Source organism: Cygnus olor, chromosome 1, assembly GCF_009769625.2.
Source record: "Cygnus olor isolate bCygOlo1 chromosome 1, bCygOlo1.pri.v2, whole genome shotgun sequence".
NCBI lineage: Eukaryota > Metazoa > Chordata > Aves > Anseriformes > Anatidae > Cygnus > Cygnus olor.
This window is the reverse complement of record NC_049169.1, coordinates 179,816,589-179,839,503: the sequence shown is the minus strand read 5'-3', so window position 1 is coordinate 179,839,503 and position 22,915 is coordinate 179,816,589. Positions and strand designations below refer to the sequence as shown.

Here is a 22,915-nt window from a genome sequence, read left to right as displayed (position 1 = left end):
TGACAGCTTTTATCTTTAGCAGGCAATGGGACACAATAAAGGGATGAGGGAAGTGTGGGAAGAATTCATCATAAGCATATTACCACTCCTATCAGCCTCGTTGGAATTCACCACGTGGGAGAGTGGGGACTCTGCTGTCATCACTGCCCTTGGATTTTTTTTTTTTTTTTTAAGGGAAGTAAACAACTGTAAATTTCAGCCTGGCTTCTAGAGAAGCTTGTGTAAGTGTCCCAGTAGTGTTTGGTAAACATGTTAAGGCAGGAGCCACAAGGAAAATAAGATTATTTTTTTTCCAAATAAACAAGTTTAACTTAATGAAAACTCAACATTAATATGTGTTGGGGGGCTATCCCAGGAGTCTCATTATCCCTAATTAGATGCTTTATTTTATGAAGTAGCCAGTGTTAACTTTAGCTTGGTGAGGGAGAAGCTCTCATATTTAATTGTCCCCAAATTTCTTTTTTTTCCTGGGAACGCTTGGCAGGACTGTGAACATCTCTAGTGGCCAAGCTGTCAAACAAGCTTTCCCTTTTCAAATGTCATTTTTTCCCCCCACGCTATCCAGGGCCAGTTTTGATTCTCTCTCCTGCTCAACACCTCCTCCTTCCTAGGCAGCACTGGCCCCAAGAAGCCCTCCGGCACACCGAAAGCCGCGACTGCTTTCTGCCTGGGTGCCTTCCTGTCTTGAGGGCTGCGTGCCGAGATTTCCACCAGCAGAAATCAGTGTAACTCGGGTTTAATATAGCACAAAGCAGAGCTAATTTTGTTCGGGAACAGTCTGGAATGGCGTACCAAACTCTGGTTTTGGCCATATGTACTAGTGTTTCACACTCCTTCCACAAAAAAAATAAGCTTTGGCTCATAACGCTATCTATTTATACCTCATCTTTAGCCTATTTTTGAATTACACTGGCTAAGCAAAAACACCTTTTTTTTTTTTTTTTTTTCTCTCTCTCTTATCTCATCAGTCTAAAATCGCTATCCAACCAAAGGGAGCAGGGAAGTAAAGATTTCTTTTTAAATAGCAGTAAGAAACGGATGTTTTATTAGAGGCATTTAAAAATATTAATGGTGTAAACAGCTTGACAAATAAGGGATGATTATTCTCTTTTCCACAGGCCAAAGTACAGCGGTGGCATCCTCCCAAACAGTGCTCAAGATGTTTAATTTCTATTTTAGTTTATATTTCACAGAAAGGATTTTATTTTTACATTATCTAGGGGAAGTGGATGTATTTGTTCTGTCCTTGCTCTCGCTTGCCCTGCTGCCTTTTTATTTGTGCTGTTTTATTACACGTGGTCAGACACCTGAGAGCCTTCAGGAGTTACGTATCTCATGGAGGCAGTATCTTCCATTATTATTTCAAGGTGTGGTACACCACACACCGACTGAACACTTGGTGTTTAGTGTCTGGAATACATAAACAAGATGACAGCCAGAGAGCACTGGAGCCCAGAAAATGCGCAGACTGAAACACACACCTGAGTTGGGCTCTGCACGTGAGGCTCTACACAGCTCGACTTCTAAGGTAAAGTGATCCTCCAGTTCGTGAATAGTGAGGAGTTAAATCCTGGCAGTATCCTGGGAGAAAAGTCTGTGTACCAGAAGAATCAGAGGCATGAATTTCACTTAACTAGGAACAAGGGAAGCATCCCTCTTGTCCTGGCCAGCATGTAGTGACCTAGCACTGGCTACCCTGAAGCCAATTGCTTCAATAAGCTCTTCAGACAGTCAAGTCCACGAGAACAGTGAAGCTTTTCCATTGAACTCCTTTGCCACCCGATTCACTCTGCACTCTCAGTCATGTAAAGAGGAGCGAGACAAAATGCATGGCTTGAGAGAGATGGGGAAGACTGCACTTTTCAGCGCTGACCCACAGTCATACTGAAATACTTGAAACATAAAACTGCACTCTGAAGGCAGATGAGGCTGGGTGACCTACCATTTACATGGACAACACCCTCTTCCTCCCACCCCTTCTGCTCCTGGCTGTGTGCCCATGAGCAGGTTTCACTCACTAACCCAACAGGAAACAAACCCAATGATGACAACAACAAAATTAATTGTTTGGGGGGGCTTTTAATTGACTCAAAGGGGCTCATGGAAGCATACGACAAGCACCAAGGAGGATCCTAAGGGAAACTGAAAATCTGTGGCTGGGAGAGGAGCGAGCAGCATCTCTGCTTCTCAGGGCTGGTGAACCATTAGATCAGCTCAGCTGCTCATGGGTCTGTACCTATAGAAATCAGTTTGCTCTGCAGATCGTCATTAAAGGTCCGTTCTGGAAGAGAGAAGCCTCAAGTTAAGTGGATAAAAAAGCGCTATTTTTGCTTGTGCTAACAGCTTCTTAATAATATGTTCAATATACCGTTGAAAAGACAATCTGAAATCACAGAGCTCTGAAATGTCCAATAAACTCGCTGTGCATGGAAAGATACGTTCATGGCCACACAACATAAAATCTTCTCAGACTACTGAAGAAAATTAGGGAACAATGCTTAGTTATTCAGGAAAGGCATAAGCTTTAAAGGAGCAGAGCTGGCTCAAAACCAACACAATTATGAAAAAAAGTTTATTCAGGGGAAAGAAGGCCAAAAGCACTGAAGAACTGAGGAAACAGAGGAACCAACACTGGGGAAACAGAGGCTTTCTTGTTTTGTATGGCTGTTTCAGAAGCCTATTCAGCAAATCATCCACTTCAACCAGTGGGCCCACGGGGCAAATTTGGGGTTCAAGCCCATTTCACCCAGCCTTCCCCTTTGTCCTGAAGGACACAGCCTGAATGCCTTTCTGTGTCTCAGCACAGGGAGGCATTCCCTGATGCCTCTGGTCTCAGCCTGTCCTCCCACGTAGAGGCAGGAGCTCCAATTAAGTCTTTGCCTGGGAACCTGCACTTCACAGCCACTGCTGCATCCACAGGGCAAGGATGGGGGAAGGACTGGGCACCCGAAAACAGCCAGACGTCCGTGCTGCCTCGAGGAGGTCAGCGGTTTGGGAAGAGGGGGTCTGCTCCAGTGAAAGCCTGATGGCATGGTTGGGCAGGAGAAGTGCTGCTGTCAAAAGGGAGGGAGGCAACAGGTTCCTGGGCACCAGAACAGAGAGGGAAAATCAGCTTGCAGGAGCCACCTACAACACATATTCGCTCCTTGGCCTGTCAAGTTCTGGCATCCAATTAATGCTGCAAGCTTTAGTTCTAATGAAAGTATTCTTACGGCCCTGAAATGTATTAGAACTCCTTCAGGTCTAAATCATTCAGATGCCAAAAGGAATGTGAGAAAGAAAATGATTTAGCAGAAGGATTGCTTTATTTTCTGGAGCTGCTATTTCTTTCTGTTTCTGCACCCATACAGACGCTCTAACAAATCAGCGAAGTGGATGCACAACCAGACAACATCACTGATTATATCCTTCCGTGAACAAAATCATTGAAATACTGGGGAAAAAAAGCAAGCAAAAGTTATTTAAAGAGTGGAACTATTTGGCGAGATTTTATCTGCTATGTCGTTTAAAGAGAATTCCCAAACTATCTGCAATCAGGACTCTGAGGGTTGTTGTATATTGTAAACGAATTTTAAATAACTCTTGTTGGCAGAGTTATCTTCTTCTCGGGGTTGCCAAATCTCATTACTTTATCACAAATCTCATAATGCTGAATCATTTATTCAAACCACAATTTAAAGAACCATTGATTAATGAGTTTCTTGCCTTTCATTTTTTTTTCTTTTTTTAATAAGTGTAAATTTCTCAGGGACATACTTATTACAGAAGGTAAAAAAAGATAATCAGAGTAAATACCAGAACAGCCAGAGACGTTATCGTTCATCTAGTGCTTTCTCTAATCAAGAGAGAAGAGAATCTCTGTTTGCTGGCGGGTTTTGCAGCTGCCTGCTGGCAACAGAAGAATGTGGAGCCTGGGGACTCCGTGCTCTTCTGTGGAAGTGCTTACCCCTGCTATAAACCCTGGCCCTGGACTAGTTTTCACTCCCTCATCTGCCCTCCACCTTCTGTCTCCATGTCTTCCCATTACCAAAAGTTTCACGAATGTAAAAAATTCCACTGGCTTCACTTATGACCCCACCCAGAGCTAGCGGCCTGTTTACAGCACCAGCCCCAATGCAGCAACATCGAAAAAAACACACGCCAAACAGTATTTTTTAATTAAAGCTCAGCTGGCAGCAGGATCGAGGGCAGGATTTGCATGTTAGCTGCCCCACCATCCGATCACAGCACGTAGACTTGGGTAATGGAGGCGGAGGTGCCATTAGCCTCCATGGAGAGGTTGTGTCTCCTCTTGGCACCTCTTAGGTCGTGCTTATGGGACCGAAAGCCTAGGTAAGAGGTGTTCTTGGCTCTGTCCTACATATAGCTTGGGGTTTTGTTACATGTTCAGTGTCAGCCACTTAATTTTAACTGTTCCCATCTGATAAAGAACCTAAGGGATTTTGAGACATCAACACCCTCAGACACTGAGGTAAAAACGCTAAGCTGCAATTCAGCCGCAAGCCCTTTCTTTGCCGTTCGCTTTCTAAGCCTTTAGAGTACATCTGAATCCCATTTAGGAGGCTTTCCTGTGGAAACCCTGGGACCCAAAACGCCTTCAGAAAAGCCACAGGCGCTTGTACAAACGCCCCAGCTCCAGCAGAGGGCAACCCCACACAGACGCCACCCCCCTCCCCTCAGGGGAGCCGTTGCTCCCCTCAGCCGCTTCCCACCTCCCCTCCCCACTGGGGCGCATGCGCACTGCGCAGCTACCCCCGCCGCCGGCAGCGTAATGGCGGCGGCGGCACCTCCCTCCCCGCTGGGGCCGCCTTGCGCATGCGCCCTGCGCACCTCGCCCCTCCGCCGCCGGCAGCGTAATGGCGGCGGCCGCCGCGGCGGTGGCGGGCGGCGGGGAGCGGAGCAGCACCCGGGAGCGGCTGCTGGCGGCGCTGGAGGACCTGGAGCTCTTGGCCAGGTACCGTGCTCTGCCGCCGCTGCTGCCTGCATCGGTGTGGGGAGGTGGGAGGGAGCGGGGGGCTCGGGGTAGGCGTGTGTTCATGCCTCCTCCCTCCATTTTTTTATTTTTCAATGCAAATCACGCAAAAGTCATCATTCGTAGGTGGTGGTGCGTGGTTTAAGCCCTTCTGGTCATTGCCAAGGCAGTGGTAAAGGTGATCTCGGTGTTCAGGTGGCCGTCCTGACTGCTATGAGGCCATGCTGCTAGCCCCAGCCAAGCTGGCCACCATGTTGTGTGCCACAGCTGGCAGCGTAATTAAACGGCTTCTTAATTATCTTCCTTCTCCCAACAAGAGCAGGAGCTTCCGAAAACTTTTAAGATGGAGCATCCCGTGCTGTCTGTGGGGCTGGCTCACTCCCCATGGCCACCACAGGTACCACAAAGAAACCATGCTGCTAAGTTGCTACTGTCTTTCTAGTTAAGTTCATAACTAGTTTCTAGTTATTTTAAGTTTTAGATGCTCTTGTGACGCTTGGGTTGCTGGAGAATGTCCAGTCTCTTTGGAAAAAAACAGACATGCTCTTTATCACAACGTTTTTTTTTCCATCTTGGTTCTACTATTCTACCATAATGACTCCAGAGCATCCCTTAGCAGTATTTTAGGCAATTCTCCTGTTGATCAGTAGTGTCGCAGCCCCACAGAGCTTGGCCTTTCACAGTCATGGGTACTCGCATGGCTGTAGGGACAGATACAAGACAACATGTCTAGTCTATAGCCCCTGTGTAGTTTTGAATTGCATCTGTGGTTTACTTGGCAAACACAAGACAGAATTATGACCCACCACAACATCAGCCCTGATGGTGTTACCAGACCTAGTTACAACAGATTTTGTTTGCTATTATCAGTGTCAGTCAGGTGTGATTGATACTTTAGCGGTAATGACAAGTTTCTTTATTCTGTAATAGTTTTAAATGATTTTGGTGTTTAGGACAAGATGCTGTTTATAGCTTTACTGGTGAGGGTTTTACTCAGACTTTTTGGAAAGTACCTGCTGTCATCTTAAGATTATGGCCCTGCTACTATATTAGTCATATATCTGTCTTGAGCTACTTGCTCCAGCCCAAGCAAAGGATCGGTGCTGTTCCAATGACTACTTTGGATAAATAATTATTCATGCACGGTGTTGTACTTCCTTCCATAGTCTTAGAAGGCAAACACATTCACCAAATTTATAGCAAAATGCCTTTTTGCAGCATGGTCTTGTTTAGTGAGTCCCCTTTGAGGTTCTTGATGGCTCTTCATAGCAGTGGCAAAGTAAATGGGTACCATGAAGCAAGATCAAGAAGTTTGTTTGAGAAGTACTTCTAACCTAGCCTTAGGTTATTACCAATTTTTCAGTGTTTGTGCATGATTGATACACAGCTAGTATACCATTGTGGAAATACCTGTTTTTACAGAAGTAGTTTGACAACAAACTGAAGATGTATGAAAGCACAGATGTAATTGCTCTAAACCCAAGTGTGATATTTGCTCTGCAGTAAAAGTGGAGGAAAAACGGAGAACAAAAATAATGTTGACAAATTAAACTTTTGTGCCCTCTTGCGACAAAGGCAGTAAAAGTAGGATATGAATGCATTTCTTTGTGCTGTTTTTCCTCAGCTTTTGCTTGTGTCTTATGCAGTTTGGCAAGAACTTAGCACGTTTTGAGTACAAATACACGAGTACTTCATGAGCTCAAAGAACAAAAAAAAAGAACATTTTCCAGTCTGTGAAACTATTCACAGAATTACTTTTAGTTGCAAAATCCCTGCCATCACCACAATATAAAACTGTAAAATACTCAAGTACATGAAAGCTTTTATAATGATATAGATAGTTTGATAATATGGGGTTGTGATTTACAAACAATGGCTTAGAAAATTGCATAAACACACAGTTTTTCTTTCAGGGAGCTAATTGAAATTTTGGCAATTTCAAGAAACCAGAAGCTTCCACAACCAGGAGAAGAGAGCCAGGTAAACTGACTTTATTAATTGTAGTTCTTTGTTTGGGTAAGCACTATGATTTACTTATTTTTTCCCTTTTTTAATTTCTCCCTTTGTTCATGCTAATACTCAGGCCAATAGCGATGCTGAGGCTTTGGCCCTACTAAAAAAGTTCTTGGTCCTCATGTTGGTGGTTGTTCATTTGTTGCGTGTTTCCTAGGCTGTTTCTGCAAAAAGAGCAAGAAATTTGGTTTCATTTTTCATACAAACAGAAATACTCTTGTGGATGTCAGTTGTTCTTTGCAGCGCGATTGAGGGTATGTTGTTATTTGAGCTAATTAAAAGTTGTACAAACCTCTTGTCTAATAGATCCTGGAGCTGCTGATTCAGAGAGATGGAGAGTTTCAAGAGCTAATGAAGTTGGCAGTTGACCAGGGGAAAATCCATCATGAAATGCAGCTTTTAGAAAAAGTAGTAGAAAAGAGGGATAATGATATTCAGCAGCTGCAGAAGCAACTGAAAGAAGCAGAGCATATTCTGGTAAGTTCTTAATGATGTGTTTGCTTTTGAGCATATACATGGGGAAAAAGATGGTTCTGGAGAAGGCAGTGTTGTGTTAGTTTGAGAAGATTTAAATATTTAAAACTTTGTGAGAGCTTTAGTGTTGTTAGTTTTTTTTTCTCTCATTAGTCAAATACTGTCTAGTTATCATGGTATTCAGTTTAGTTTTATAATGGTAATTTTCTTCCAAACCTACTTTATGCCTGTTTATTTTGAAAATGTTCCTTGAGTAGTTTCTCTCTCAAAATGCAATTAAATGCAACAGTTTATTCACAGAGCTGACTTAATGTAGAAGTATACAAATGAAAGATGTATTGAAGTTTTGGTTTAGTTCTTTTTTTTCCTACAACTAGGCAACAGCTGTTTATCAAGCAAAGGAAAAGCTGAAATCAATTGAAAAGGCAAGAAAAGGTGAGTATCCATGATTGTACATAATACACAAACACAGATGTAAAGAAAGTTGCTAGTGAGCTCAAGTTATTTTTTTTTAATATCGTCACCACAGATTTCAGATGCTTTGTCTATAAAACAAATTTCCTCTTCGTTACGGTCCTGTAAACCTTTTCAACAGAATAAAGGCAGAATGTGTTTTTCAGAAATGAATTTTTTGTGTGTCAAACATATCTTAATATTAGACTTGATTTCAAGTTTCTTGACGCTCTTCTTGGACTGATAGTGGTGTATCTCCTTACATAAACATTTTAACAAAGGCAAATTGCCTCAGACCAAATACTTAAATAAGGGAAAGAATTTTTGTGTGCAATAACATTTATTTTGTACAATAACATTGTATATGAAAGACTGATTAGATGGTGATACTGGTTTGTATGTGTATCAATTACTGCTACTCTGTGGCACTTGCCAAGCTAGACTGAATTTTGGTCTCATTTACAGCACCTTTTATCATTTTGTCATTTTTCTTCTAAAAAAATCAAGGATTTTCATAAAGATTTTTGTACCTGTAGTACAGACGTGTTTATTAAACAAGGTCTGCTACATGTATAATCTACAATTACCAAAAAAAAAAATTTTAATTACTACAGAAAAATTCATAACAGAAGTGCTGAATTGCAACATGGAAGAGATTAGTTTGTGTTGTTTTCACAGGGTTGAAGAGCAGTCAGTTGACATGGAAGGCGTACTGAACTTGTGGCTGAAAAGTCAGTTCACTGCAACTCTCATTCTTGTGTAGCCCAAGCAATCTAAGCAGTCATTGCATTCGAAGAATACTCTTGATGTTTGGCAAAATGACATTTCTAATGTTTTCAATATGACAGTATCCAATATTCTGAAATAACTGAATAATGCAATCTCTTAAAAAATGCAGTGACTTTCTTTCCCTTCTTCCAGGTGCCATTTCATCTGAAGAAATAATTAAATACGCCCATAGGATCAGTGCTAGCAATGCTGTTTGTGCCCCACTGACATGGGTACCAGGTAAATAACGTTTTTCTGACAATTTTTTTAATAACAAACCACAGTTGGTATCTGACCTTACAGCGTTTTAACATAATGAAGTTTCTCACCAATGTATATATTCTTTACAGAGGATGTTAGTAGTCAGTGGAGACAGAAGCAGGGCTTTCATTGTGCTGGGTTATGTTACGATAGATTTGGAAACTACCCTCCTTGTCTAAAATGAAAGTGTTTTTCCAGTAATTGTCACAGAGTCATGGAATGGTTTGGGTTGGAAGGGATGTTAAAGACCACCTAATTCCACCCGCCCCTGCCATGGGTAGGGATGCCACCCTCTAGACCAGGTTGCCCAAAGCCCCATCCAACCTGGTGTTGAATACCGGCAGGGATGGGGCATCCACAGCTTCTCTGGGAAACCTGTTCAGTGCCTCACCACCCTCACAGTGAAGAATTTCTTATAACCAGTCTAAATCTACAGTCTTCCAGTTTAAAACCATTAACTGTTGTCCTATCACTATATACCCTTGTAAAAAGTCACTCTCCGTCTTTCTTAGAAGCCCACTTTAAGTACTGGAAGGCTGCCAGAAGGTCTCCCTAGAGACCTTCTCTTCTCCTCTTCTCTAGGCAAAACATCCCCAGCTCTCTCAGCCTCCCTTCACTGGAGAGGTGCCGCAGCCCTCTGATTGTTTCTGTGGTCCTCCTCTAGGCATGCTCTAACAGGTCCCTGTTGTGTTTTTTATGCTGGGCATCCCCAGAGCTGAATGCAGCACTCCAGGTGGAGTTTCTCAAGAGCAGAGTAGAGAGGGAGAATCCCCTCCCTCACCCTGCTGGCCACGCTGCTTTTGGTGCAGCCCAGGATACAGTTGGCTTCCTGGGCTGCAAGTACTCACTGAAAAATTGGACAGGAGCTGGCATCCAAGAGTACCCTACAGTCCTGCTCCTCAGGGCTGTTCTCAATCTGTTCATCTCCTGTCCTTGCTATTTAGTTGTGAAGTAGCAGAGAGACCTTCTAAACATGATTATTTTTTTTAATGTACTTTTTGTGCCAAGTGTGAATGAACAAGGAAAGTCTTGTATTTTAACCGAACATGGGTGAAGCTCATTGCTGATTCAACCAGAGTACTTTTTTTTTAAATCAGGAAACTGAAGAGAAAAAGATAATGTCGGCAAGGCAATTGTTAAATAGTAATTTTTTTCTTTCCAAGGGGACCCACGTAGGCCCTATCCTACAGATCTAGAAATGAGGAGTGGCCTCTTGGGTCAGATGAACAACCCATCCACTAATGGGGTTAATGGACACTTACCAGGGGATGCACTTGCAGCTGGCAGACTGCCAGGTAAGAGAAGCCTTTTTTTTCCCCCTTATATTATCGTTAGAACAAACGTTACTTAGCAGTGTCAAGTCAGAGTTAAAATAACAAAAATTATGGCCAACATTGTTCTGTAGTGAAGAAGGACTAGTTAATAGAGTTAACAGTTAGAAGTTGCATCGTTTTATTTCATGCTAAATCATACTGCAGACACTAGAACTACGTCAATGTAAACAAAACTCAGTTGTCCTTCAAGTCTCTTGTTCTAGATTGCTGTAACCTAAATGATATTAAATCATATCAAAAAGAAGCATTTCCAAAGCAACCTTGTCTTAGCAGTGGTGACAATGAAATTGTGAAAGCTGTATTCAGAAGAAAGGAGGTTTATTGTTATCCCCTGCTTTCCTTTAAGTTTACACTGTATATAGCAACACTGGTTAGAATTTCTGGATTGAAAAGCCATTGGCAAGGACCGCTGGTGAGGCAGTGCCTTGAGTGTAGTAATTAAGGTTTAATTTGTTAATTGCTTAGTGCATTGCCTAGGGCATTTTCACTGACTTTGGTGGGATTCATTCATTTATGCTAAAATATAATTTAATGGTAAATGACAGTAGCTTAATGAAGAATTCAGTAGTTCTGTTGCTTTGCAGCATTAAGTTATCATGGTTAGACTAAATTATGGAAAAAATCCTAGTTTGGATTCAGAGGAGATCTGCAACAGTTCTTAACTGCCTGTTAAGCCTATTGTAGGTGTTATGAGAAGCTTGTTTTCAAAAATTACGCAAAAAATATTAAAAAAAACCAACCAACCAACCAAAACAAACAAACAAAAAAAAACAAACCAAAGCAAACACAAACAACAGAAATGCCTATATTGCAACTCCACTGGAGAAACAATAAACTTGGAGTTTGTGTTTCCAGTCACCTGTCTAATCCTCATGTCACTTCTTAGAAAGACAGTTGAAGTTCTGCATCATCTCCCTTTCTAAACCTCTGGCCCTGGATATAATAGGGAAGCCTCTAGGATTCAAGTCAAGCTGCAGAGAAGGAATGGGGCCCTGAAGTCTGTTCACAGCAACCCAGCAGGGAAATGCCAAAGATGGGTCTGTGGTCAGAGATGTCAAGATTGTGTCTTGTAGCATGCTGTAATTTGGATGTTTCCCTAAATTTTGGTAGAGCCCATTTTGGCTGGCTCCTCTGTGCTATGTCAGACTTGCTCTTTTTGTTTGAGTGCTGTCTCTGTAAGAACAGAAAGTTCACTCCTTAGGGCTTTTTCTTGAGAGGCTGGAAAAAGTGGGATTTGAACTCAACGAAAGGAGTTAATTGAATCTAGGTCTCCCATGTCAGGGGAAATCCTCTAATTACTAGACTGTCAGGTGAGAGGGAAAAACCTCATTTAAAAGAAAGAGACTGACACAGCATTTTGTGTAGGGATCCTCAATCTGTTGGGGTGTGATGGGGAATGTCCTGAGAATGCTAATTATGGAATTGAGTCCTTTCAGAGACTTCTACAGAGAAATGTCCAGTTGCTGAGTCCTTAATGAGTCTGCGAGCCAGCCGCTGGGCTGCTGGGTATCCTCACAACTCCGAGGCTGTTCAGTACATACTTTTGACCAGGTTTAATGATACTTTAATTCTGGTGTTGAAAACATGGCCACAGGATGTAAACCATCAGTTTACAGTCTCAGCTGGTTCAAGTGAAGTTGGCTAACGTCACAGCTGGGTTAGGACCACCTGGTGCTATTGTTGGTTTTCCAAAAGCAGGCAGAGAAATGGCATACAGGCTGCACTGTGGCCTCACATCTGGTGATGAGTCGGATTTGTTTAGCTAGGTAATGCACACATTATAGGGGGAAGAATACCCTTTACTTTCATGAGGAGTACAGGATAGGAGGGCTTCGGAAGTAGGAGATAAGAAGAAATAGATTTGAGAGAAGATGGAGGCAACTGAGGCCGTACTGGCTGGGGTGCTGTGGGGCATTCCTCACTGACTGTGGCCCTAGTTTTGTAGTAGGACTGTCTTCTCCTTGGTGCACCATATTTGCTGTTGGAAAAAGGATAACAAAGGTGTTTGACCCAAATTCAGACAAAACCTTTAAGTCTAGATTTCTGTGATGTGCCTTATGTATTTATTTATTTTTTGATCTAATGTTTTCATCTCTTTTTGCATACTGACGGAGGGTGACCATTTTCATTATTGCCGGTGCTTGTGCCTGTTAAGTCAGTTCTTACAGAGATTTTCATCTTCAAAGCACCTTTTGAATATATACTGTTTTGATGTGGAGTGGTGAGAGATTGAGCCACCTACATAAATGGGCCTCTCTGGCAGAAAAGGCTTTTACAGTGATAGGATGGCTCCATCATGAGATATTTTCCAGGTGTTACTTGTTTCAACTGTCAAAAAAATCAGTCATGTTTTTTAGATTGGTTTTAATTTTACACTGGAGTTCTATTTTAGCTGTATTACTCGATTTGTGGACGTACAAAGCTGATAGTTTGATTGACTATGCCCCTTGTTTCTAGACGTGCTCGCTCCCCAGTATCCTTGGCAGTCAAGTGATATGTCGATGAACATGCTACCTCCTAATCACAGTAATGACTTCATGTTGGAGCCTCCAGGACACAATAAAGAGAATGAAGATGATGTAGAAGTTATGTCAACAGACTCCTCGAGCAGCAGCAGTGACTCAGACTAGATACATGAGGGGCAGTATCCCTACTAGACCTTTCCTGTGGTGAAGGTAGGTTGGATGCTGTTAGTCACAGACTGCAATACCCTTTTGTTCTGCTGGCAGTCCCGTGCAAGGAGAAGATACAGCTGGCTCAAGAAAAAAAAGGGTGACTGATTTCAAATCATGGACTTGAGATTTTTTTTCCCCCGTTAGATGCTCAAGTAAAATGGGAGCTTTCTGCTGGAGGAGTGAAGTCAAATTTCCAGTGATTATGTAAATGTGTGAACGTGTATGTATGCAAGAGATGCGCACGTGTATATAAATATTTACTATACGTTAGATGACAGAAGTTCCTGGGAAAAAAGGTGTAAGGGGAATCCCCTTGTATGTTTGTTAGTAACTTTACTCTTTTGATGATAGCCTTTTCTATGGCACAGAAATGAGGCATAAAATTTGTAATTTTAATATCTTTTTTGTTACTGCTGAAATCCATGTTCTTGATCGTCTACCGTGTTCTGAGAACAAAAACACGGCAGCAAGGTGCAAAAAAAAGTTTGTAATTATTGTAATATATAATGAATGGTTTGTCATAAATAAACTCACCTTTGATGCTACTTTGTTGCATTTTGCAAACTTAAATCTCAGATGTGGTAACTTCATTAGTCAGCACATTTTGTGCCAGTATTTTTTTGATTTCTGATTGAGTTTCAGAAGTTTGTATTCCATTTTCCCCTTTGCAAAGCGCCATGTCAGTATTAAAAGCAGCTGAGCAGTCAGCAGCTGAAAGCCTCTCTTTTCCAGCTGAGCTTGGCAGGTACACACCTAACAGTGCGGATCCTGAGGCAGTGATGTAACGTGCCTGTTTGCAAGACCTCACTGATACTTCTGCTCAGGCATCCTGGGATCCTGGAAATGGTGTATTGGGTTTACGTGGCAAGGTTTTGGTAGTGGGTGGCCTCTGTGAGAAGAATCCAGCAGCTGCCCCATGTCAGATAAGGGGCAGTTTCAGCCGGCTCCAAAGGGACTTGCTTCTGCCCAGAGCCAAACCAGTAAGTGAAGTTGTTTGCACCTCTGGGAGAGCAGATTGAAGAAGGGGAAAAAAAAAAAAACACAACTGTGCAACAACAGCTGGGAGAGAGGAGTGAGAACCAGCCCTGCAGAGCCCCGGGTCAGTGCAGCAGGAGGGCAGGAGGTGCCCCAGGCAGGCAGCAGCAGTTCCCCTGCGGCCTGTGGAGAGGCCCCTGGTGGAGCAGGCTGTCCCCCTGCAGCCTATGGGTCCCACATGGAGCAGATCTCCACGCTGCAGCCCGTGGAGGAGCCCCCGGTGGAGCAGGTGGATGTGGCCTGGAGGAGGCTGCGGCCCATGGAGAGCCCCCGCAGGAGCAGGCCCCGGGCCGGAGCTGCAGCCCGTGGAGAGGAGCCCACGCAGGAGCAGGGGTCTGGGGGGAGCTGCTGAGTCTGTTTTGCCTGTGATGATAATTGTTGAGTGATCTCCCTGTTCTTCTCTCAACCCTTGAGCCCTTTCCATCGTATTTTCTCCCCCTTTCACTTTGCAGAGGGTGGGTGAGAGAGCGGTTGTGGTGGAACCGTACTGCCCAGTGGAGTAAAACCACCACAGATGGCATGCTTTGGGGCACGCTGCCCGTTCAGCTACTTTCAATTCAAAATACTCACAGATTCGTTATTCTTGTCACCTATAATTTTTTTGCAGTTCTTAGAAGCTAATTTGTTTACCTCAGCAGCTGTACTTCCTGCCTCAGCTATAGCGTTCTTTCATCTTTCCAAAGTCACTTCCCTTGGCTTTCCTTTCCTTGTTCTGTTTTGCTTAGGAAGTCATATGATGACAGCCACTTTTATTTTTCCAATTTTATCAGAAAGTTACTCATGCAAACTGTTGCTTGTGCCAGTTAGAGGTTCCTCCCCTGCAACAAGGCTACCAGAAGCACAGATCAGAATTATCTCTGCTTTTTTATATTCCTTGCAGGAAATTCTGGTAATCAAGTCCTTCCTTATTTGCTTAGACAGTCCTTCGGTGATGTCAGTAATGCTACCACACGACCAACACATGTATGAGTCCCATGGGGATGTGGAAATGAAAACGACCTCTTCAGTTAGGTTCGGTCACGTAACATTGGGCAGTGTTTTTTATTTTAAAAGGGAGAGGGGGAATTTGGTTTTGTCTTAGCTACTCCTTTGGAAATATTTTCAATTTCTAAGATTGCACCTCTATTTCGCAGTAAGTAGTGATGCGTATACATAGATACTTTAACTTCTATGCAACTTTCATCTTTTTCTCTTTGGTGTTTACTCCTCCTATGTCTCTACAGCTTTACTATTTCCCCTTAAATTTATGTTAATCCAAATGTGCTTGGCCTTTCTTAATCGCATTAATTAACCTTGCTTATCCCTGTTCTAGTTCACATTTTTCTTAAACATGCATGATCAAAATCATACATAATATTGCAGACTGCACTTTTCTTGCTGCTTTGTACCATGGGATTAGTGTTTTCTTCTACAGACACCTCCTTTAACACGTTACAGCACAGCCACAGCTCACCAGTCTCTTTTGTCTTCTTTAGAAGTGGTTTTTTCTTGGAATGAAATCCAAATAGAAATAATTAATACTTGTGGGAAGTGTAGTGTACGGTCAACCCGAAAAGTCTGATATGTCCATACGTGATTCGCTAACTGAAATATTGTGAAGTTAGATGATTGTTTCCAGATATAAATAAGAAGGAACAGAAGCAAGACTCAAGAAATGACCACACGTTTTCCTGGGTTGTGTATTAAAGGATTAAATGGGACCAGTAAGTTACATGTAAGAAATAGGTAAGAAGTCAGCTCTTCCCACTGGCCACTTCAGTACATAAAAAGAGACTTGGCATTTAAGTTGCATCCTAGATAAACAGTTTCATTGCATCAGTGCTCCAAACTATGTACTTACTGTTCAGCAGCATTTTTCTGAAAGATGGGTAACTGTAATGCCGCAGTTGAGGTGAATCCTGTCTATGACAAGCAATTTAACAAACCACAAAGGTTTAACTGCATGTTGGTATTCACTTGCTTAAATGTACCAAAAATCAAATTAAACCTAAAATTTAGTTTAAAGGAGCAAGTTAGAAGAGCTTGAAAGACCAAGCATCAAATTTTTGGGTGTGTGGGAGGGTGTGTGGTGCGGGAAGCGCGGATGCAAAATGCATTCAGAACAAGGCAAGTCAGGGATTGTTGACAACTGATGGTGGTAATGTGCTGTCATTTAATCAGTCTGCTCAGCAAGGATACACTAATTGACATATGGAGATGTTGTCTGTCTTAATTTCAGTAACTACTTGCATATTTATAACACATGGAGTGAATATAGCCGTTAACTAACGAAATATTTATTACAATACAATTTTACAGTGACCTGGGTTTTCCCACCAGGACTTAGATACCTTCTAAAATTTAAAACAGCACTAAATTGTTTGAATTACTATTTTTTTTTCATTATTCTTTGGGACAGATGGGCTGGACATCTGTCGACTTCCTACAGCCTCTTTGTTGACAGCTGAATAGAATAATTTTCAGCGTACATTAAGTTGCTTTTGGGAAGAAAATCTCCGCTTTTGAATTCAACAGAAAAATGTTCTGTACAAAGATAGGGCTGTGAAGAAAGTTTCATTGATATCTTCCATTTCAAAACTGCTTTTTAACCACATGTACTTTCTTAGCTTCACAGAGAATCTGTCGTAAGGGAAGTTGCCCATAGTTAATGCTTTGAATTCAACATAGGAGGCTTGCAACTATCATCAGCACCCTTACACTTTGTATCACTCTGCCTGTTTCACAGGAGAAAAACTTTCTTAAATGGAGATGGCTCTGCGTAAAGTAAAGAAAAGCTTTAACCATTCAATCTCATTTCCTTTAAGAATTGATGAGTCAATTCACAATTTCAATTTTCATCTTCCAATATTGTGTTTATCTAAAAGAAATTAAATGCATCTCAGATCATTTTTACAATGAGTCTATCTAAAGGAAACGAAAATGTGTTCTAAAAGAACCCTAAAGAGTAAAAGATCAAAGCAATTCTGATTTTTTTTTATTTGTAGTCCATCCTTCTCCAAAAATTAATGGCTGAAATCCTAATGACCAGATAGAAAAGAACCAAGTTCTGTTAGATGGTAGAAAAATAACATTCAAATTCATTGGTTTTGTGTGTGTATGTATGTTCCTTCATTCTCTACCAATTTAATCATCTGTTCACATCATCCTGAAAATTAAGAATTCTATCAAATCCCAGTAGCCATAAAAAATGACACCCAACCATGCTGTGTAAAAGCGACAACCCTCTTCAGCAAAGAAGTGCACCTGTCTGACATAGTTACAGCTATAAATGAGGTTAGTTTTCACAATGTTAGTTACATCAGCCTGGTGGAACGCTGTAGGCACCTCTCCAGTAAGGTGTTAAGTGCTATGATCAGAAGTGAACGTCAGCCACAGGTATCTTTAACACTTCTGCAGATGAATTCTCATGTCACTGAGGTTGCCAACAGACCTCTGTGAAGGCAGGAAGGGTCAGAGAATCTTCATTCCCTACCAGCCACGGCAACCTTTTCATGTTTATAATACTGTGCTTTTCAACTGTCTGCAGGAAAACAAGGTATTATCTGGAAAATGTGATTTTTCTTCAGTAGGGATGTTGACAGTATGTTAACTGAAGTTAGGAAACAAGACAAAGTTTAGAAATTGGTCCAAGATTTATAATTAGAGGAAAGCAGCAAGATGTACCACATAGCTTTACACTGAAAGCAAGACAGTGGCTTAAATCAGGTTCACTTAGGCATGATGCTATAACCGTTCCCAAGCTTCTCTGAATGGTTTTGGTGACTTCCGAAGGGCTATCCACCTACATGAAGATGTACCAGGTAAAACCCTATGACTTTTATAGAAAAGAAAACATTAATCATTAATAATGTTTGTTGAATTGCTCTCTCTCTCGGGAGCCCTCAAGGAATGACAACAGGGGTGGAAGTGCTGGAACACCGGGCAGTTTTTGGCTTTGCTAAGGGTAGTATTTTCACCTGGGTGATGTTAGCATGGTAAAAATAAAGCAGCTCCATCCTAGGCCAGCTGGTGACTCCCCGTGTACCCCTGCAGGTGGTCGAGCTCTTCACTGAAAGGATTGTAGCCCTGCTCCCTTAAGCACCGCAGGGCCCAGAACAACTGCTCCGCCGGGGGGAACTCATCCCACTTCACCCATTCCCATCCTGTAGAAAAAAATAAATAAATAAATAAAAAATAAAAACAAACGAGCAAAATGGGATGGATGCAGGGAGGGATGCACGGTGGGCTCCCCCTCCAGCGCGCCAACTCTCAATGGCCACGCCCACTCTCGATGACCACGCCCACTCTGAATGGCCCCGCCCACCCAACGTGCCCACGCCCCCTATATAAGGCCCCGCCCCGCCCCTCTCACCCTCATTCTTCTCCGGCTCGCTGTTGCGCGGCTCCGCCCCCGGCTCCGCCTCCCCCTTCATGAGCACGGTGACGTAGTGGTAGCCGGCGGCCGGGCAGGCGGCGTTGACGGCGGAGGCGAAGCGCACGTTGCGCAGGCGCAGCGCCGCCTCCTCCCGCGCCTCGCGGGCGGCGCACTCGGCCAGGCTCTCCCTGAGGGGAAGGGGGGGGAACCGTGAGGAGGGCGGTGGCTCCCTCAGAGGACGGCGGCCCCCTCCCCGGCTCCCCGCGGCCCCCTACCCGAACTCGAGGTGGCCGCCGGGCAGCTGGTACATGCCGCCGCCCAGCCGGCCCTTCCTCTTGCCCAGCAGGACGCAGTTGGGGTGCGCGGGGCTGGTGATCACCACCCCGACGCCGACGCCCGGCCGCGGGGATTGAGCCGCGTCGCCCATGGGAGCCGCGGGGGGGGGCTGAGAAGATGGCGCCGCTCCTCCTACTCCTCCTCTTTTCTCTGTCTCCTGAGGCCTGGGTGTGCGCATGCGCTCCCCCACATGGAGGGGCGAGGCTCCCTGAGGCGGGGCCTCCACACGGCCACCCCTCGGCTTCCCCCTCCACAGGAGTCAAGGACGGGGAGTTGAGGAGCGTAAAACGCTTAAAACGCTTCCAAGGCAGGCAAATCGGGGCCTTCCTAAAACAAACATGAAAATCCCACATGCATACGCATTCACTTGCTGCAATCAGTGCCAAGTGTTCTCCAAATTAAGTGTTAAGTGTTTAAATGTTCTCGAAATTAAGTGGCTTGGTATGTTAGCCCATGGTTTCAGCTGGGCGAGAATCAATCAGAAATTTAAAACAAAATTACAGCCATAGTTAAGCAGAATAACAGTTCCTTATTAATAAAATTGAAGAAGAAATCAAAATCTGTTCATGCAAACACTTTTACCTTCATTTTCCCTTTTTTTCTTACAGAATGACTACACAGCATATAAGAAAAAAATATTTATTTATTTAACTTATTTATTTAACTTATATTTCTTACAAACGACTGCAATATTTCCCAGGCTAAGATTTCCCCCTTCACTAGCCTATTTATCACAACAAGGATATGAAGTATTTTATCTTCGCAGGACTTCAACATAGTTTTTTTTTTTTTTTTTGTAAGGTTTTGAAATGCACTTCTATACAGATGTTTTTATTTATTTATGAAGGTGATGTGGCCAAATTGACTGAAAAGTGGTCACTACTTTTACTGGGATTTGTTTAGTTGCCTGAACTGGATCGGTATGGTATCAAGCAAGTCCCAGTGTTGCCATGCAGGAAATGTCAGGAGTATGTGGCTGGGTTGTCTTAGAAGTAAGGCTGCCCTTTAACAGTAGTTGGCAGTTTTATTTAGCTGTAATGTTTGTTTAGCCCACACCCTGAATGACAGGCATTAGTACATTAATAATAATAATTAAAAAACTGGGCAAAATCCCAAGCTAAGTGCCTTTGTAAACTGAGCTCATTCATTTATATCTTGTCTTCCAGTACAGCTTGAGTGTCTTATTCTCCAGGTTAAATGTCAGTCAGTTATGTCATTTGCGTTTTGACAAGATGATAATCTTAAAAAAAGAAGACTCCTCCTCCATTAAGCTCATTCTGGTAGAGTATATTAAAACACCAGCACTACATCAACAAGAATGAAAACATTATTTGTGTCAAATGTAAACCATTTTCATGTATCTTACTCCAAACAGTATTTACAAATGAGTTTGAGGATGGCCCACTATCATTCTGCTCATATAATTTAGCATACAAAAAATACTCATATGATCATTATGCATATTGGAATGGTAGCAGGATGCCATTTCTTACAAATATTATATGTGTAACATATATAAAAAACAAAACAAAACAAAACCAACACAGAATCATAGAATGATTTAGATTGGAAGGGACCTTAAAGATCATCTAGTTCCGATTGCCCCGGCCCAGATGAAGGACCTTGCACTTGGCCATGTTGAACTTTGAGGTGCACACAGGCCCACCTCTCAAGCCTGCCCAGGTCCCTCTGGATGGCATCCCTTTCCTCCAGCATGTCGACCACACCACTCAGCTTGGTGCCATCAGCAAACATGCCAAGGGAGTACTTGATCCCACTGTCCATGTCACCGACAAAGATGTTAAACAGTCCCAGTCCCAGTCCTGACCCCTGAAGAACACCACTCGTCACTGATCTCCACCTGGACATTGAGCCGTTGACTGGAACTCTTTGAGTGTGACCATCCAGCCAGTTCCTTACCCATCAAGTGGTCCATCCATCAAATACGTGTGTCTCCAATTTAGAGACAAGGATGTTGTGTGGGACAGTGTCAAAAGTCCTTATAAACATTTGTAGTATTTGTCATAGTCCTTATAAACAATTGTATTATTTATCAGTCAGCTAAGACTTTCCCCTTCCCTCTACCAGTCTACTGATCACAGGGAGGACATGTCCCTTCCTTTTCAGGGCTTCAAAACAGATTTTTTTGTAAGTTTTGAAAATAGAAAAAAAAAAACACCTTAGGTTTTGCACAGATCATGAAAGAAATATAGAACAGTATTTACAAGTGTGATGGTGAACAGACATCCACTGAAGAAAAAAGACGAGAACAAACCAAGAATTAGAAAGTTAAAATGCACCTTAGTGATATGTAGAAAAGCTTGCAAGACTATGATTTATGTGCTCTTGCAATCTTATTAATACTTTACCTGACAGTACTTCCGTGAACTACACAGCTAAAACTCTGTATTTAAACCAGCATGGGTCCATCCTACTATTGAAAGAGGCACCTGGTTTTCGGACCCAAGCACTTGTTCCATGTTCCTCATGCTGGCACTGTTATGGAAGCGGCTGTGCAGTGAATCAGATGAGTGAACTGATCTGGCTGCTAAAAAAAAATCCCATTTTGGTGAATTTGTTTTTCAGCATGCTTTGGGCAGCACAAGGAGGGGATAGAATAGAGTAGATCAGATTAAACATAGCATGAAGCCAAACCTAACTCTGCAAACTGTGAAAAAAACTACTATTTTTTAGCAGGATTGGTTCCCTGATATGATTTACAGCTCAGGTACATGAATGATTGAATTGGCACAGAGAGTATGAGCAGCTGGGAACAAGAATGATGGAACTAACCATGTTAGTGACAGGCAAGATTTATGTTGGACTGAAATGACTATGCAGCCGTTCTTTAAGAATGCACATACAGAAACCAAGTCAGAAAAGCACACGCTGTACAAAACAGAAAACATCCATCTTCCTGAGACTCTCATGAGTGCGGTTCGGTAGCTGTGGAATTTACTATATGTTCACATTCGCTTAGCAGAAGTCTGACCTGGAAGGCACAGGGATTATGTTTATAAATTGTACCTTGCAAAGCTGGCACTGAGCAGCTGGGTGGAATGTAACAGCAGTGCAGTACATCAAAGTCCTCCCAGCAGGCTGAAACATAAGCTTGAAAGATGTGTGAAGTCTCCCTCACTTGCATTCAAGAAGATGGTTGTTATCCTGAAATTATATATATTATATATAATTAAAATTTAACGCGGTTAACTGTTTCATCACTAGTACTGTATCAGAAATATCTCTATGTTTATTCCATAATCTTGACATCTCATCACGTTTCTAGTACATTGTTGTCTTTTTGCCTTAGATAAATCATCCATTACTGTCATGCTGCACCTTGATAGAAATTAGCACCAAAACTGAGGAAATATATGGTACATTCTTTTAAGTTGAAACATAACTGAGCTCTTATCACATGTAAATCATAAAATCCTGTACTTTATGTGGGTGAACAATTGCCAGACGGATCTGGCCCAAAGGGTTGTAGTAAATGGGGTTATGTCAGGCCAGCAGCCAGTCACTGGTGAGGCTCCTCAGGGCTCCATTCTGGGGCCAGTTGTCTTCAATGTTTTTATAAATGGTCTGGATGCAGGACTGGAATGCATACTAAGCGAGTTTGCAGGTGATACTAAAATAGGAGGAGCTGCTGACTCCCTTGAGGGTAGAGAGGCCTTGCAGAGATCTTGGCAAATGGCAAATCAGCGGGCTGGGCAATCACCAGCCACATGAAGTTTAACAAGATCAAGTGTTGGATTCTGCAGCTGGGACGGGACAGCCCTGGCTGTACGTACAGACTGGGGGACGAGAGGCTGGAGAGCAGCCCCGCAGAAAGGGATCTGGGGGTTGTGGTCACAGCAAGCTGAACACGAGCCAGCAGCGTGCCCTGGCAGCCAGGGGGGCCAACCGTACCCTGGGGTGCATCAGGCCCAGCACCGCCAGCCGGGGAGGGAAGGGATTGTCCCGCTCTGCTCTGCGCTGTGCGGCCTCACCTCCATCACTGTGTGCAGCTCTGGGTGCCACGGTGTAAGGAGGGCATAAAGCTATCAGAGAGCGCCCAAAGGAGGGCTGCAGAGGAAGTGAAGGGTCTCAACGGCAAAGCGAGGGGCGGCTGAGGTCTCTTGGTTTGTTCAGCCCAGAGCAGAGCAGGCTGAGGGGAGGCCTCATGGCGGCCTGCAGCTCCCTCGCGAGGGGAGCGGAGGGGCAGGCGCTGAGCTCTGCTCTCTGGGGACAGCGACAG

At 43.2% G+C, this 22,915-nt stretch overlaps 2 protein-coding genes across 4 annotated transcripts; one reads left to right on the top strand and one right to left on the bottom strand.

Moving 5' to 3' along the window:
* Window positions 1-4,802: 4,802 nt before the first annotated feature.
* MED4 (mediator complex subunit 4) lies at window positions 4,803-13,493 on the top strand. 2 transcript variants are annotated; one of them, XM_040542144.1, is made up of 8 exons: window positions 4,803-4,954; window positions 6,886-6,952; window positions 7,292-7,462; window positions 7,837-7,894; window positions 8,834-8,920; window positions 10,105-10,236; window positions 12,733-12,950; window positions 13,367-13,493. In XM_040542144.1, exons 1-7 carry the CDS (start codon window positions 4,857-4,859, stop codon window positions 12,903-12,905), a joined length of 786 nt encoding a protein of 261 aa, XP_040398078.1. In that variant the 5' UTR covers window positions 4,803-4,856; the 3' UTR covers window positions 12,906-12,950; window positions 13,367-13,493. The 2 variants fall into 2 exon arrangements, with proteins under 2 accessions (XP_040398078.1, XP_040398069.1); XM_040542135.1 differs by having other exon boundaries at window positions 12,733-13,493.
* A 4,109-nt stretch (window positions 13,494-17,602) lies between these two features.
* NUDT15 (nudix hydrolase 15) lies at window positions 17,603-20,449 on the bottom strand. Of its 2 annotated transcripts, none has more exons than XM_040542123.1 (4): window positions 20,444-20,449; window positions 18,615-18,856; window positions 18,337-18,527; window positions 17,603-18,127 (listed from the first exon to the last, which is right to left on the bottom strand). In XM_040542123.1, the coding sequence occupies exons 2-4, from the start codon at window positions 18,851-18,853 to the stop codon at window positions 17,982-17,984; spliced, it is 576 nt and encodes a 191-aa protein (XP_040398057.1). In that variant the 5' UTR covers window positions 18,854-18,856; window positions 20,444-20,449; the 3' UTR covers window positions 17,603-17,981. The 2 variants fall into 2 exon arrangements, with proteins under 2 accessions (XP_040398057.1, XP_040398047.1); XM_040542113.1 differs by lacking the exon at window positions 20,444-20,449 and having other exon boundaries at window positions 17,603-17,799; window positions 17,942-18,127; window positions 18,615-19,130.
* Between the last annotated feature and the right edge of the window lie 2,466 nt (window positions 20,450-22,915).